Source organism: Pelodiscus sinensis, chromosome 23 (genome assembly GCF_049634645.1).
Source record: "Pelodiscus sinensis isolate JC-2024 chromosome 23, ASM4963464v1, whole genome shotgun sequence".
NCBI classification, from domain to species: Eukaryota; Metazoa; Chordata; order Testudines; family Trionychidae; genus Pelodiscus; species Pelodiscus sinensis.
The window spans coordinates 16,582,994-16,596,949 of NC_134733.1; the positions used below are offsets into that span (position 1 = coordinate 16,582,994).

Sequence of the window (13,956 nt, forward strand, 5' to 3'; positions counted from 1 at the left end):
GCCAGTGTGTTCCCAGCCCCACTCCTGGGGAGCCCCCCTTGCGTCCCATGCTGCTGCCTCTGATTCAGAGGCAGCAGCTCAGGGCAGCAGCAGACCCTGTTCGTGGGTGGACAGAGGCAGCACCAGTATCCCACGGAGCAGCCCCTGTCTGGGGCGGGCCCAGGCTCACCACAGATAGAGGCTGCTCTGTGGCAGCCTCCCCTGCTCCCCTTACCCTCCCCCCCAGGCAGCAGCATGGGGGAGGCAGGCAGAGCCAGTGCTCGTGGGGAGCCTCTGACAGAGAGGCGGCAAGGGGGCAGTGCATGTAGGCGACGGGAGGACCCAGGCGTATCAGTTAATCGTGTAGTTGAATACACGGTGACATCCCTACCACCGATCAGCTGGGCGGTACCGAAAGCTCTTTTGGGCGGCTGCCCAAGCACTCAGCTTGCAGGAAGCCCTGAGTCCATGGCGGTCGCGGTTGTACGTTCCAGTGCTGTTCAGACACAGTGGCTATAGAAGGGGGCGTGTGGACGTTGGGGGGTGGGGGTGCTGCTGAGTCCAGAGCCTGAGCCTTGCCACACACCCGTGCCAAGCAGGATGTTTCCCACGCTCTGTCCCGCTTGCCCGTGTGCAGATTCGCTGCACTTCTGTGCCTGAGGACGGCTGCTCAGCCCCGACGCACCCGCCTGCCAGTTTGCTCTCTGAATGCAGCCTCAGCTTTGCCGTAAACTGCGGAGCTGCATGTCAAGGCCTGCTAAAGCAAACGGTGTCACTTCGGTCTGCTCCTCTCTGCGCAAGGGTAATACATGCAGATTTCTCACTGTTAATGGGAACCACATGTGAGTGCCAAAGAAAAGGCCTCGCAAGAGGAAAAAGGCGCCGGTGGTGGGGAGGGAGTTGCTGGTTCCCGGGGTCTTCCGCAGGCAGCTCAGTTACATTTTTGCACTTCTCCCCATGCTTTAGAACGGTGTGTTTCAAAGGGTCCAGAATCCGCTCTGCTAAAACAGTGGGTGCCTGGAAGGCATTTCCGAGGCAGCAATTAAAACTTTGACTCTCAGTACCAAATGGAAGCCTAATAAAGGTCACTGGTTGGTCTCCTCGGGGGGCAGGGCAGGGAGAGCCAATTTCTAGCCATTAATCTGCTTTTCTCCTTTTACAGCCCATCTTTCGGACTCCCTCCTATCTCTGCTCACTGTCTTAGTTTCTCTCTAAAGGCTGGTGAAAGACGTCTGTGCACCGTGAGCTAGCGAACATGTTTCGAAAGCTCGAGTGTAGACTGGACAAGCTGTGTTTGAAAATGTGTCAAGTCCGTCCTGGTGAACTTTGATGACCTTTCGAGGTCCTTTCCAGTTCTAAGATTCTGTGATTCAATATCTCACACATCTACTCAAGCATCACCATCATAGGACCTATGCACATCAGCCACGCTGTCGGGCTCATTCACCTGCACACCTGTTAATGTGATCTGTCCATCACGTGCCGGCAGTGCCCCTCGGCCATGTACTTTGGCCAAACTGGACAGTCTCTTTGCAAAGGAATAAATGGACACAGAGTGTCCTTAACATCGAGTGGTCATATGCAAAACCCAGAAGGAGAGTGCTTCCGTCTCCCTGGACACTCAGTAAGGGTATGTCTACACTACCCCCCTAGTTCGAACTAGGGGGGTAATGTATGCATACCGAACTTGCTAATGAAGCCCGGGATTTGAATCCTAATAGAAGCCTAATCCGAACTATCTAGTCCGTGCCGCATGTAGCCGCGCGGCACGGGGTTCGCACTAGCCGGCTTTTAAAAATGGCGGCGCCGGCTTTATGCTAATGAAGCCTGGGAAATTCAAATCCCAGGCTTCATTAGCAAGTTCGGTATGCATACATTACCCCCCTAGTTCGAACTAGGGGGGTAGTGTAGACATACCCTAAGAGATTTGGAAGTGGCCTCTCCTCAACACAACCACTTCAAAACAAGACTTCGAAGGGGAACTGCAGAGCTGCAATCCCCATGCAAACCTGACACTATTAATCTGGGGCTGAACAGGGCCTGGGAATGGCTGGCTCATTACAAAAACAACTTTCCTTCTCTTGGGATTCACAGCTCCCCATCAACTGTTGGGAGTGGGGCACATCTCCCCCTCCCCTGTCTGAATTGGCCTAGGTAATGCTAATCCTCCACTTGATAAGGTAACTCCATTTCATGTACTAGGATATTTATGCCTTAAACTTGGGATGTTAATGGTTAACTGGTAAGCCTTACCCTCAACAGGTGATGCTTACCGGATATGGTTAACCAGTAAAGGCTAGAGCAGCCCTCATCCCATGTTTAATCAGTTAACTGGTTAAACTTAACATTTAACCGGTTAGCCAACTGAACGGGATTTTACATTCTCATCTTAGACTTTAGTCCACCCTGTGCTTTTCAGCAGATTTCATGGTAACGTGAGTAGTTTCTGTAGCTCAAAGAGTTTTTTGCAGTGAAGGGAAGCTACCTCATTGACCAATGCTCCTCCTTCCTGATCAGGGCTTGGGATCAGCACTGGTGGAGTTTATTTATGCCTGCCTCTGTGATTTCCACTGCATTCATCTGACAAAGTGGGTCTTTGCCCGTGCAATCTTATGCTCAACTCAACCTGTTAGTCTTTAAGCTGCCACACGCCGCCTCATCGTTTTTAAGATACCGTAATTCATCCTATTGCATGTCCATACACAGGCCCCCATTAGGGATGGAAAAGTTTAACTGAGAAGCCCCTGGGGGCTGGAAGCATGCAAAGCCGGCAGCCCGCGGGGGCTGAAGACTGATGGGGCATGGTCCTGTGGAGCTCGTTTAACCGTATAACCAATTTAAAATGTAATCGGTTACACCCCCGTTTGTTTTCCCAGCCCTTTGGTGTGAGGCAAAGGAGAAAACGTAAGGGGGGGGCATGGTGGGGAATGGGAACTGTAATCCCTTTCAAAAGGTGTTTAATTTACTGTGGAAACCATTTCCGTTCCCCTTGGTTTAAAAATGGTGATTTTTAGTATTGTGGGGCTGTCGTGTTCAACTTTGTTTCCCTCCCTCCCCCCCAAACCTCACCGCACAGCTGAGGTCAAGGGCAGGAAGGTGGCTCTAGTGAAATGCAGCCCTCGGCCTGTATCAATAATGTATTGCCTGTGGCCATTTTTATTTTAGTCTTGCTGTGACTGAGGACCCAGGCGTGTTAGCGGGACGTGGCCTCAATGCCAAGACGACTCTTCATAGGAAAACAAGGCTGTTTTTTTAAACATGAGCAGCCCAGTCCTGTGTGACAGCGACACACGTGACTGGTGAACGGAAGGGTGTGACTTGTATCAGTACGGTTGATCGTGTCGTTAGTTGCCGTGTGTGTATGTCTGTGCGTCAGCTCCCTCGCTACGTGTGCGCACGAACAGGGCAGGGACTTGATTTTGGGGTGTTGGCATTTAGTAATGGTGTGACAGGTTGGGTCCCAGAGACCCCTTTGGGTCTGTCATTTGATGTGCTGAAATACCACTGAGCCCACCCACCTGCCTCCCTGGGCATCCCTCAGCCCTTCGTCCTGCTGAGACAGGCCCTCTGGCCCCTTGCCTGCACGGACACAGAGATGAGGTCACAGCCCCTGGCAGTAGAATACAAATGTTGTGGTCAGCTCATCTCTAGGAAGGCTCAGCCAAGGGGGCTTGCCCCAACCCCCAGGCGCACAGCCCCAGTGGGACCTGACCCCCAGATAAATCCGTCTTGCACGGTGTAAAATCGTATCCAAGAGAAGCTCAAGTTCGCCCCCGTTCTCTGGAAGAGAGCGATGCCCAGACTTCTCGCATCGCCAGGTAACTCTTCTTAACATTGGGTTTATTAATATGCAAAAGTGATTGTATTAAGTATAAAAGTAGGAGCTGGGGCTGTGGCGTGGCCGGGAGCAGGGACGGCCGGGGCTGCCAAGGCTGGGAGTTGGGGCAGTTGCAGCACGGCCAGGTCCTGCCTGCTGCCCTGGGGGTGGGGGAAGCGCGCGAAGCCTTCTCTGGTCTGCCCCACCCTGTGAGCAGCCCGTGGCGCTTGAAAGCACCGGGTGCTCCTGGCAAGGCGGGAGGAAGCTTTGCATGCTCCCCTGCCCTCAGGCCTTAATTGGCCTTGGGGCGGGGGAGCAGCAGGGCCTCCACGGGCCGGATCCACTTTGAAGCACCATGCACTGCTGGGGGGGAAAAGCTTCGCATGCACCCTCGCCCCCAGGCCCTAATTGGCCTAGGAACAGTGGAGCGAGGGAAGTCTCCCAAACCAGGGGCATGGGCACCTTGGGGTGGGGCAAAGACACTCCCTCACCCCAGACCAATCATTGTCTGGAGGTGGGGAACCCAGAAATATCGGCCCTGCCCCTTCTCGATGCCCCGCCCCTTCCTGTGTGGCCTGGGGCCGCTTCAAAAATTTTCGAAGTGACCCCCAGCAAAAAGTTATTGCCCTGCCCTGCTCTATACAAAAGAATAAATGGACAATCGATTGCGGCCCTGGCGATCTTCCGCAAAGTGAAGACATGCCCTTGGTGGAAAACTAGATTTAAACTCTGCATCGCCTTGAAGGGGAAATCACCATTGAAAAACAGACAGCTAGTCCCCTGTCTAAGGTCTTATACCCTCCTCATCACATAGGCTATGTCTACACTGGCATGATCTTGCGCAAGAAAAACCCTCTTGCGCAATGCTGTTACACTGATTATTTTCAGGAAAAATGGCATTGCACAAGAGAGTTTTTCTTGTGCAAGAAGGGGCAGTGTAGACAGCTCCTTCTTGTGCAAGAGTCTCTTCTGCAAAATGGCGGCTCATTAGATATGCAAATGAAGCTCGGCGATATTCCACGCTTAGCCTCATTTGCATAGCTCTGGCGCAAGATCCCGCCGGTGTAGACATAGCCATAGTGTCTGAGCACCAACCAGCACTGTCTGACATCTGTTTATATGTGATTCCTTTTCTATGATGATAATTGCATGAAAAACAAGTGCCTGCCTTCAGCAGCGATTAGGGATTTTGAGGAAGGGTGTAAAATCCTGTTTAATTGGTTAGCCAGTTCAACGTTAGATGTAACAGGTTAACCAATTAAAAGGGAGCCAGCCCGGCTGCAGCAGCTCCCAGCACGAGGCGCCCGGTCTGTGTGGGACTGCCAGCTCCCACGGCACAATGGGTCTGGTCTGGTAGGACTGGAGCAGCCCTCTGCTCATGATGGGCTGTAGGTGGGGGGCTGCTTCTGGGGTCCAGTTAACCATTGCCCAGTAAGCATCACCGGGTAAGTTAACTGGTTACCCGTTCACATCCCTAATTTTGGGGGCCTCCATTTTGGGGTGCTCAAAAGGGGGCTGATTCCCAAGAAGGCGACTACTCTTCGCAGTCTGAAAATCAAGCCCCTTTCTGGTGATTCAAACTGGGCCGCCAAAGATATTCCGTCATCTCTAAATTGGGTATTTTGGCTGTTGGCCTCCAAGAATTGAAAACGCGTCTTGGCTTGCTGTCTGCAAGGGGCCAAGGGCTCTCAGCTGGACTCCTGCTGATATCCTTGACCTTTCAAAGAAAGAAGCGGATGTAGGAAGTTCTCTTTGGTGCTTGTGTGACAAGGTGGGGATTTTATCCACCTTGTGATGTCACATGTGAGTTCTACTGTCCTACAGTAACCCCGTGTGTGTGCCTCAGTTTCCCTGGGCTCTGCGCTAATACCTACATGGCAATGGGACTTTCTGTGCGATAGCCTCCCCCATGTACACAATGGCTGATGCCCTCCCTAACCTGAGCCTTGGAGGGGGCCGGACCAGGTGACACCTTTTGCCCAGGAAACAGGACAAAGGCCGGAGGAGGCTGGCTGGGGGCAGGGACCAGAAGTGGGGTGTGAGTCAGTCTTGGCTGGTTTGGGGAGTCAGTCTTGACCGCCAGGGCTCTGGGCGCTTCCCCTGGATGGATTGTACTGATGGCAGCACAGGAACCAGTAGCCAAGCCTGTTCTACGCTGTGTCCCTGTTGACAGATAAACTTTCTGTTCTATCTGCCGGCTGGGAGTCCCCTCTGGCTGCGTCCCTGTGACTCCCCGCAGCTCAGGGACAACTTGCGTTAAATGTGTACAGTTGATGCTTTCTTGGAGCAAAGCTCAGATCGGTTCAGCGGCACCAGGCCTGTAAGATGCCGCGCTCTTGTTCCTGTTGACTGCGGCGGTGCAGGAGCAGGCATGGGGGAGAGCCAGAGAATACGGCGGCCTCCTGGTGAACGCCTCGCTCACTGTCCCTTCTGTTGTATTGCAGCAGGCGGCGCAGCGTCTCAGACCTGTTGCTCCCATCAAGTTCTTCATCTCCAGCCGCACGGACACTGGCGTCCACGCCCTCTGTAACGCCGCTCACTTCGACATCCAGCGAGCAGCTGGGAAGCCGCCTTTCCCTGAGAGTGTTCTTGTCTCCGCCCTCAATTACCACTTGAAGACCGAGCCAATCTGGTGAGTGGGGTAGAGGGGACAAAATCTTTCTCTGGGGTGGCTGGGGAAGGTACCATGAACTCTCCTTCCTCCTGTTTATGCACAGAACTGGTCTGGCTGCCTCCCAACAGCCCTGCCACCTTCCCACCCGCATCCACACACCCATCGGCCTGGCCTACCAGTGCAGTTTGGCAGCCAGGTGGTTTCATCATATCCCACTACTGGTACTTTGGGGAGAACCTTTTAAGGGTTGGAATGAAGGAGATCCTGGGGGGACCCTACTCTTGTAGTTGCTACATGGAGGGCCTGGTCAACCAGCGATGATGTTATGACTGTAACTTCATACCCTGGCTTAGAACATTTCGGCCTTTACAGGACGCTCCCGTAGTCAAAGTTAGTTCTTTGCAAAAGCATTTTATCCATCTAACGAACTTTAAATCTGATTGCTACTAGGGACGTAAATAGTTAACCAGTTCCATTTAGGGATGTCAGTGTATAGTCGACTACATGATTTACCGATAAGTCTGGATTTATCAGTTAATCCTATCAACTACACGCACTCCCCTTTCCCCTTGCTGCCTCTCTCTCTGAGGCAGCAGAGGGGGCGAGGAGGGAGCCAAGATGCGCAGGGAGTCGGCTTTTAAGCCAGCTCTCTGCGCATGCCAGCTCCGCGGAACGACTTGTCCCGTCCTTGCTGTCTCCCACAGAGGCAGCAGCGGGAGAAGGGCAGGCAGGAGCAGAGCAGCCCTTGTGCAGGGCAGGCCCAGCTTGGCTTCCCCCTCCACAGATTACACACCGGCTCCCTAGCAGCAGGGAGGGCAGGGGCTGCAAGCCCTGCTCCTGGGGAGCCAACTGCAGAGCCTGCTGCGAAGCCTCCCGGGAATGAGGCCAGCAACCCTTGCTGGCCCCGCTTCCGGGGGGACTTCACTTAGGGCTCTGCAGTATACAGTAGGGCGGTAGGGTGGGCCCCCGTGGCCTAATGGAAAGTATACAAGCTTTATACTGCAGAGCCTGCAGCGCGCGTAACCACTAGGATCTTCAGTGCTTGCTACCTTTTGTAAACGACTTTTTACATCCCTAATGGCTTCCAACAACGCAAAGACATCCGCACAAATAAACAGGCTTTGCAGGTGCTCAGAGAGAGCCAGCGCCAGCCAGTCTCTCTCCTCCTCAGTGAGGTCAGCTGCAGCCCTTCTGAACGTGATCTAGTCTGCCGCTTGACCTGGTTCAGAGAAGTTGAGTCAAAATCCCCCGTTTATTATTTTTGTCATAAACTAGGGTGCTCTGCTCAGTGGTGCAGATGCACAATCTTTGAGCCAACTAGAAGATTTACCCGGCATTGCTCGGGTCTTTAGCGCAATTAATATTTGGTTTTGGAAAATAAAATGAAAATGCCCATGCTTCATTTCAGGCATTGCTCTAGGGCTGTGGTGTCCCACACGCTAGCCACATGTGGCTACTTGGCCGGTGGAATGTGGCTGGTTAGCAGTCGTAGTAGCCACTATATTATTTACATTTTCAATATCATGTGGCTACTGCTATAGAACTGGTTAGACTCCCCAGCTCTAAGGTGGGACTGGGGAGGAGGGGTTCAGTATGCAGCCCCAGTCCTCTCACACTGCAGCGGTTTGGGGCCAGCTCCAGAGGGCACAGCCAGGGGACGGGTGCATGTTCACCTGCCCCCTGCGCTCCCCAGCCAGAGCGAGGAATGCAGCACACTGTGCACGTTCCCCTTGCTCCCTGACAAAGGGGAACAGCCAGCAATGACCCTCAGGGGGAGGGATGGAGCTGCAGTCCTCTCTAAGGAATACTGGGGGGTGAGAGGCTCGGGGCTAAGGCAGTCCCTGATGCAGGGAGGAACCCCCAGCCAGCTCCTTTCACCTGCCTGGTGCTTCTATCTCTTTTCTGTAGTGTTTTCTGAGAAGCAGTCCCATTCCAGGCACATCCTATTGTCCTGCCACAGCCAAGCCTCCTTAAAGTGTTGATATAAGGAAGCCGTGTACCAAATTTGGTGGTCCTCGCTCTTCTTGTTTAGGAAGAGTTCTTGAACAGACAGACAATCTCTCTCAAATAGTCGGTACCAAATTGGTAATAATTTGACAAAGGAGCATGCAGCTGCAATGATGAGCATGGTGTAAAGGTCTCTGTAGACTAGCCTGGAACTCCTGACTTTTTCCTCTCACTTTTTCCCCCCTCTGCAATTTTTACTAGTTTTCGCAGAATCACAAAATCAATGTACTTTGGACAAAACCCAGGTCTAAACACCTATTCCCACAGACCTTACTGCTGGGGCAAATCTGATAAAAGCGTTTATTGGAAAGTTGCATTTGTTATAGAAGCATTTTGTAAGCTGCGTGGTCTGTTCGTTTTCTGTGTTGCCAAAGGTTTGGGTGAATTTAATGTTCATCCGTGTCCTTGCTAAACTGTTACGTGCTGTTACTGTGAGCTCTTAAATAGATGCTCTTTTCCTCCTCAGAGACAGGTGCGTTTCAGTGGTTGAGTGGACTCTTAAGAATTACGTTTACTGCTCTCTCTTTTATTGTTTGGAAAGTTTTTTGTAAAAAACAGCCCAAAAGCTCCTCCCAAATTGTGGAGCCAGCGTGCTGTTTGCAAACAGTCACTCTGCTTGCACGTGCTAGCTCTATGCCAAGGGTCTTAAACTCCTGTCCCGAGCAATTGTGCAATCCAGCAAGGCAGGCCTGCACAACATACGGCCCGAGGGCTGCATGTGGCCCGCAGGGGCTCACTGTGCGGCCTGTGACAACTACGGGCGGCGCGGCCCCATCCGATCCGCCAGCCGGGCGGAGGAGCAGAGCGCCGCTGGGGCGGGGGAGGAGTTCGGAGATTCTCGCTGCCGGGCTGCCTGCGTGTAGCTCTGGGGTGAGGAGGTGGGGCACAAGCCAGAGGACAGGATGCCGGCAGACACCAGCAAGCTGGTGTGATGTCGTGACGTTTGGGGCCCAGTATTGGCCAGCTTCCCCCTGGCCCGCACAATCGCTCCAGCCAGGAATGGGCCCCGGGCTAGGAGTTTGAGATCCCTGCTGTGTGCTGTACCCATAGTCTGTCTTGTCTCTTGCGATTGTAACTCTGTGGGGACTGGGGTGGTCTCTTTGCTAGTACAGCCCCTAGCACTGCGAGGTCCCCCATCGCGCTTGGCCCGCGGCGCTACTATGCTGAATAATCAGACTCCAGTGCTTTGCAGTTCCAATGGGCATTAAGGAAATCAGGAATTTGGGTCAGTGCCCCAGACCTGCCCCTGATGTAAGAGGCCCATTCATGGTGTTTACGGGGAACATGGCCCTGCTCCCTCACATGTCGCCAGGATACGCCTGCTGTCTGGTGGCGTGAAACTAAACAAAGGGACGCTTACGGAGGCAAATACTCTCCTGTCCAAAGCCAATGGGCTCAGGACAAAAAGCAAATCCCCAACGCGCTCTGTGAAGGGATTGTTGTTAAGCGCAGCAACATTATTGTAAAGTGCCCCTCCCCCTCCCAGCGCCCCTGTCTGCTTTAAATCCTAATCTCCTCTTTGTATAGCAGGGCCCAGCCCAAATGCCGACACAGCACGGCCTGGGATTTGGGGGCTGACATCACCGTTGCATCTGTTCTCAACGTTGCAGGGTATAGCATCCGGTTTTCCAGCTTTCGGGGATGGCCAGTCCTGGCAGCACATCGCGCTGACGCCGAGAGATTTGTGTGTGTGTGTGTGTGTGTGTGTGTGTGTGTGTGTTTAACGTCACTTGGATTTTGCCTCTCCGTGGGGCCTGTCCTGTTTGGGAGGTTCCCAAAATCAGGGTATGAAATACCACGCAGGGCAGGGGAGAAGCTGTCATGTCCTTTGCGAGGGTGCTGAGTAGGGATTAGGGGTTAACTATCATTGATTTGTGTAAACATGTAACCACTGGAAAGTCTAGTAGTGGTTACCTGTTTACACACTGGGGGGACCAGGGAAAGCCAGTTTTTAAGCCGGCTTCCTCCAGCACCGGCTCCCTCCTGCTCTCTGCCCCCTGCACCCCGCGCTGCTGCGTCTCTGGGAGGCAGCAGGGGAGGGCACACACACACGTCAGCGCCCACTTGCCCCACTGCACTACTGCCTCTGTGGGAGGTAGTGAGGGGTGAGGGGTAGGCAGCTCTGCGGGAGTTGGTGAAGACAGGGAGCTGTCTTAAAAGCAGGCTCTCGGGCACCGGCTCCCACCTCTCCACACCCTTTGCTGCCTCTGATACAGAGACAGTGGGGGTGTGTTTACATGTAGTTGATATGATTAACCGATAAGCCCAGGCTTATCGGTTAATTGTGTAATCAATTATCTGCTAACATCCCTAGTAAAGATGTGAAAGTGCAACTGTGTAAATGGTTAACAGATGAGCCCGGGCTTTTCGGTTAATGTTCACGGTTACATGTCCGCTCCCAGCATGTGTGGGGAAAGCCAGCTCCCCGTGCGCACCGGCTCCCAGGTCGGCTGCCTGCCACCCCATGCTGCTGCATCTGATACAGAGGCAGCAGCGCAGGGCGGCAGGCAGGAGCCAGTATGCACAGGGAGCCGGCTTAAAAGTAGCACCAGCTCCCGGGGAGCCAACTGCCACCCCTCATGTAATTGCTGAAATTTTCAGCGATTACATGGTTACTTAATTACACACATTTTAACATCCCTAGTGCTGAGCCAGTCTTAACAGCCATCCCCACAGAATGTCACTCCTCAAGCACAGCACCCCTATAGGACTAACCCATTTCTGCAGCACGCCAAGAGGCGGCCATTTTGTTATCACGGCAGGGGTGAATGTGAGACAGATTACGTAGCTTGGTCCTGATTCCCCCAGAGAGCTCGGCTTTAACTTTGCTCAGCACCTCTCAAAATTAGGTCCATTTTCAAAGGCCGTTAGCTGCCTAAAGATACCGACAGACGTCTCGTGGGGTTTTCAGAAGCCCCAAACCCAGTTCAGGGCTGAATGCCCATTGGTTTCAGTGGGAGTTAAACACTGACCTGCTTAGACCCTTTTGTGACTTGCTCAGGTCCACACACGGAGCCGGAGTCCAGCCAGAGCTAGGCCGAGCACCTGGGCCCAGTGCCTGCTCCATTAGGTCACACGCTGTGTTGGTGGCTGGAACAAAATGAAGTGTGATCCAAGCGGCCGGTACCCCGGAGTTCTCTGTCTGCACTTGCTCCCTTCAGCACAACCTCAAGAGCGTTATTCACTAGGGATGTAAAAAATGAATAAAAATATTAACTGGGTAACCAATACAAATTCTCTATCAGTTACACGGTTAACCAGGGCTCCTGGCCCCACGGGGCTGCCAGCGCTGGCAGCCCCATGAAGAGTTTAACTGGTGGAGATAACCAGTAAGCAGCAGCTTATCAGTTGGTAAGGGATGGGTCAGGCAGGCAACACCAGCTGCCCCCAGGCTGTAGCTAGCTCCTCGTAAGGAAGGCAGGATAAGAAACACCCTGAAGGTAGGGAGGTGGGGTTGGTCCTGGTGTGGACTAGGGGATAAGGCATTTGCATGGGGAGGCCACCCTGGGAGCTGTCAGGCAGCCAACCCCAGTTCTCCCCTCTCCCCATGTAGCTGGCTCTGGCATTAGGAAGCAAGATAAGGGACAGCCTGAAGGTAGGGAGGTGGGGTGGGTTCTTGAGTGGTGAAACTCGTTAACCGGTGAAACTCTTCTATCCCTATTAGCCCCTGCAGCGGTTGACAGAGCTCAGGACAGGCATTCCCCTTCATGGGGACAGCCTTGGCTGGCAAGCGTCGGCGTGTGAGACCTCCCGGCTCTGCCCTCTCGTTGCGAGCTGTCCTCCTCGCTCATAAATTCAGCTGCAGGGATCGCGCGTGAATTCACACTGGCTGCCGTGGTGGCTGCACGCAGGGTAACCCTTTTGGACTTCACGTGCTCAGCACCTCTCAGGATCAATCCTTGCTCTGGCTTTATTGCCATGTTTCCGGAGCTGGGTGACCAGGCTACTTTGCATTTAAATACAGTGGGGCCTTTTGTCCGAAGGCTCTTGACAGAGTGAATCAATGGAGCAGCATCTTCAGCAGCTGTCTCGGAGCCAGCTGTGCGCGCTTAGGTCTGAACAAGTGCCAGGGTCTGTACTGGGAGAGGGAAGGAGACGTGTAAGTGCAGTCCTTGGAATTTGGGTCCACAGTCAGAGGAGATGCAGAGGGAGGAGTCGTCGTAAGAGCCTCCTTATTAAAGGGACAATCAATATTAATTATTGTAACTGACTGATTTCCTGAGAGTTTACTGTTCCACTTCTTATGTTTGCAAAGGGACTAAGGTAAATTAAAGAGTGATCCTCCTGACCATCCTCCTTCCCGCCCCCACTTACCTCTTTGGCTGTGCACCTCAGTGGTAGCTTTGCTCTTACCTTTCTTTAGAAGTGCCCTTTCATGATACCTGGAAAAGGGAGTTTTCCTCCCAGGGTGCTCGGTCTGAGACACAGTCCAACAGGCTCTTAAGAAGGGGTGATGTTGGCTATACCCAAAATGACAGTGACTGCATAGTAAACAAATGGACGGGCAGTGTTCCCTCTCATTTTTTTTTACCATCTGTGTGTAGAATAAGTTTTGCTATGTGACGTGTGGATGTACACCACCAGCAGAAACACACTCTGCTAACCAGCTGGGTGGCATTTCAATCTACCTGGGTGGCCACCCAGGTACTCAGTTTACAGCAGAGTTTCTTAAACTGTGTTCCATGGCACACCGGTGTGCTGCGGAGAACAACAGAATTAAAAATGAGCGCCCTTAAAGGGACAGCGAACTTTTTTTTGCGCAATAACTTTCCCCCGACCCTTTTTTTCCTCAATAACTTCGCCTTCCCCTCCCCCCCACGACCTTTTCCCCTCCCCCCCCCCCCCAACAAAAAATCCTTGGTGGTCTTCATAAAAAAAATTGTTTGGTGTTCCTTGGTCTTAAAAAGTTTAAAAAATGCTGGTTTACAGGGAACAGTAGCCACAGTGGCCAGAAGAGAGAGTTTTCTGATCTCATTTGTTTAGCATAATCTAAGGTATGACTATTTAGGCAAAAGTTTTTCAGAGGGGATTGTGATTTTTTTTTATCAAGTTGATGCTGTGTCTCTAAATAAAAAAAAAAAAACGTTGTTTACTAGTTTGCAAGGTCCCTCAAAGCAAATGTTTTTGTGATGATTTAAAAAAAAAAATTTAGTGTCACCTTCTCACCAGTCAGAGGCCGCCCTACCACAACAAACCAGGTTGTGCAGCCCAGTACTCAGAGGCAACCCTACAATAATAAACCAGTGTTGGCAAATGTAAGTCACCAAGTCCAGATATCCCTCTTAAAATGCAGGAAAAAATCCTGGTGATGGTTTTGAGGTTTGTTTGGGGATTTTTTGGTGACTATGAGACAAGCAAAACAAAAAATGAACTTGATTTCATTAATGGTTATGGTGCAAAATAAAAAGCAGCCATAAAATCAAGTTTGACTTCACCGGCACCACTCCTGTATAGGTCTTGGCTGTACTGCAAACAGCGAATGCATCGTTGTAATTTCATTTGTTTAAGCCCTCAGCCAGATGGACTGGTAATGGCTGTG

At 52.4% G+C, this 13,956-nt stretch overlaps 1 protein-coding gene across 8 annotated transcripts in view; it reads left to right on the forward strand.

Annotated features, from left to right (window-relative positions):
- The window catches only part of PUSL1 (pseudouridine synthase like 1), an 86,807-nt gene that overhangs the window by 21,335 nt on the left and 51,516 nt on the right, over window positions 1–13,956 (forward strand). For 5 of the 8 annotated variants that reach the window (XM_075906654.1, XM_075906652.1, XM_075906656.1 and 2 more), the window contains exon 3: window positions 6,241–6,428. In XM_075906654.1, coding sequence (XP_075762769.1) covers window positions 6,241–6,428 — 188 coding nt within the window. The remainder of the gene's footprint in view (window positions 1–6,240; window positions 6,429–13,956) is intronic. The other 3 variants (XM_075906655.1, XM_075906653.1, XM_075906650.1) reach the window with 1 other exon arrangement.